Consider the following 2,532-nt stretch of genomic DNA (forward strand, 5'->3'; position numbering starts at 1 on the left):
CGCTTGGGCTCGTACATGGTACGTTAAATATCCAGAATACGCATACTCCAGTACTGCAATCATATGGTGAATGGTTTCACCGTCACCACCGTCATGACGACCACAGGATTCAACCTGGATGAATGAAGAACAATTCACAGGTTAATACAAGGGATGAATCGAGCACTTGGTGGTGTATGTCGTTCTTGGCGGCATTTTGATTTGAATCGCGGTGATGACCTCTGAAATTCATTGCAGTTTCCCACCATAAAGTACTAAAGGTGTTATTTGTTGCAGTATTTCATTTTATCTAATCACAAGGATTCTCATATTCTGTTGGCTAATCCCTCCTCGGCAAATCGCAGATCCGTCACGTTACACTAATAGTGAGTATCATGGCTGTTCAACAATATCGTGCGAATTGGGGAATGACGGCGCCGAACGATGCCTGGTGGCGGCTCACGCTGGGTGCGCGCTACACTGTCTGTAAACTCGATGCAAGATGCATTGGTTTCGACGAAAGGTTTCAAGTCGCAAACAAGCGATCGGGGCACGGTTGCATGAACCTAACTTTGGTTCATGGGATGTTTCACAGGCGGTGCATACTCCGCACGGCAACACACCGGCGAGGCCGATTGCCAGAACAAATACATCCTCCACGACAAGGAGGCACACAATTCACCACCCTGGATTGATACATGTCTCGACAACGCGTCGAGTCTGCAATGGGGTAGTGGCTGCCCGTCGGCGATCTCTCGACCACGTCAACAATCACTGGAAACGTTTCTTGGCTTGGGACAACTCGACGACGAACGCCACAGCCAAGCGAGTAAACTCAGCCATGTGGGAAAAGTCGAGCGTTGCGATGGTATCCTTGGCCGACTGCCATGGCCACCATGAAAAGATTGCATCGACAGCGATCGACACGACTAGATACGTACGTGGACGTTGGGGTTTATTGCGCCATCTTCCTCAAACGGGTACACGGTGGGGTACCCCGCATTGAACCAAGACGCGTGGTCCGAACACCCGTAGCCGCACGTGTTGTGGCTCACCTTGGTCGTCAGGTACGTAGTCACACACGACTCGAGGAACTTGGTGAGCGGGAGCGTTGTGTAGTCGTCCGTGAAGCTGATCACTTTGGTGCCCCCGCGGTGCCACCCCGTCCTGGTGCCATGGCAAGTTAGCCCTGTCGCCAATCACAAGTGTAACCAACTCTCGTACATGTCGTTTTGGTACATGGCGTACACGTCAACTTTGGCCTTGGCGTACGCAGCTGCAATCTGCTTGGAGCCTTGGAGGCCTGTTTCTTCGGCAGAGTACCATTGAAACTCGATAGGACGGGTTGGGACCCACTGCGGCGACGACAGCAAGTACTTGAGCGCAGTGAAGATGGTGACCGTGCCTGACCCGTCGTCATCGGCACCTGGCGCTGCCTGTCCACCCCGTTGGTTGATGGAATCCTGATGCGCCCCCAAGATGAGCAAGTCCTTGTTCACCGCGGGTTTGACTGGGTCAACTCGAAAGATCACCGATACTTGGCCCCACCCGTGATCATACTTCTTCACGGACGTCGTGACATCGTTGCGACCATGCGCATTCGACAGCGCAACCGCTTGGTCGTACAGCCACATGCTCGACGCCAATCCTTGCACCGACGTCTTGTGTCGCGTAGTAAACTTGGTAACAAACGTAGTGAGGAGAGTCTTGAGGTCTTTCGGGTTGACTTTGGCGTTGATGGCTTTCACGACCGTTTGGAACGCGGGCGTGGTGGGGTAAGCTAGTGGGAACTGCATGAAAACCGTCTCTAGGGGCCATGGTCCGTCTTGCAAACGAACGTACATTTCGCAGAGAGGCGCATCGCCTGGCGTTCTTTGCCGAGTCGGGTGCCCTCGGTCCACAGACCGTCCGTATCGTCGACGAACCCCGTATTGTTTTGATGGAGAATTCGAATCTACGTCGTGGGTAAAACGTGGTCCACTTGCCATGGTCGCACCTCCGCCGTCGACATCCAGCAACGGGCGGTCTCGGACAGCGCAATGAGTCGTTCCGCGTCGTTAGTCCGAACGGTGCGGCATCCGTCGACGACAGTGTCAGGGTTCGCATAGCCGTGGGTGTATGACCTGGCAACGACAAGCACAGCGATGACTTGGGACAGCGCTTTCATGGTTAAAATGAAGTGAATGCTTCGATGAACGGTCAACGTTTGGCATGCATGGATGGGCCACGTATTGCTCAGATGAGGTCAAGTCAAAGAGGTTGGGCATCATTGGGTGCCGCTGTATATCTCATCTGACTACGAGTGTGCGTTCGAGTCGTGACGGGTCTGGATATCCTGAACAGGGGGCAGCATGTCGGCGCATGGGATGACGCGTACCGCAAAAGCAAGTCAAAGGCAATCGGGTTTCACACAAGTCGCACGAGGTCGCGTTGTGTTGGTTGGATATCGAATTGCATGCCCTAGATGCTGCAGGAACTTTCGCTGATTACAGTGACCGCGAGAAAAACTCGCTTGTGTGGCGAACCACGATGAGGTCGGAGGTGTGTGGCAGC

At 53.7% G+C, this 2,532-nt stretch overlaps 1 protein-coding gene across 1 annotated transcript; it reads right to left on the reverse strand.

Moving 5' to 3' along the window:
• Window positions 1-648: 648 nt before the first annotated feature.
• Window positions 649-2,146, reverse strand: H310_06155 (hypothetical protein; the record flags this gene model as incomplete). The annotated part of the gene is made up of 5 exons (XM_008871107.1): window positions 649-861; window positions 921-1,146; window positions 1,204-1,759; window positions 1,822-1,933; window positions 1,976-2,146. The coding sequence occupies 5 exons, from the start codon at window positions 2,144-2,146 to the stop codon at window positions 751-753; spliced, it is 1,176 nt and encodes a 391-aa protein (XP_008869329.1). The 3' UTR covers window positions 649-750.
• Between the last annotated feature and the right edge of the window lie 386 nt (window positions 2,147-2,532).

The sequence above is a fragment of the Aphanomyces invadans genome, assembly GCF_000520115.1.
Source record: "Aphanomyces invadans strain NJM9701 unplaced genomic scaffold supercont1.11, whole genome shotgun sequence".
Lineage (NCBI taxonomy): Eukaryota > Oomycota > Saprolegniomycetes > Saprolegniales > Verrucalvaceae > Aphanomyces > Aphanomyces invadans.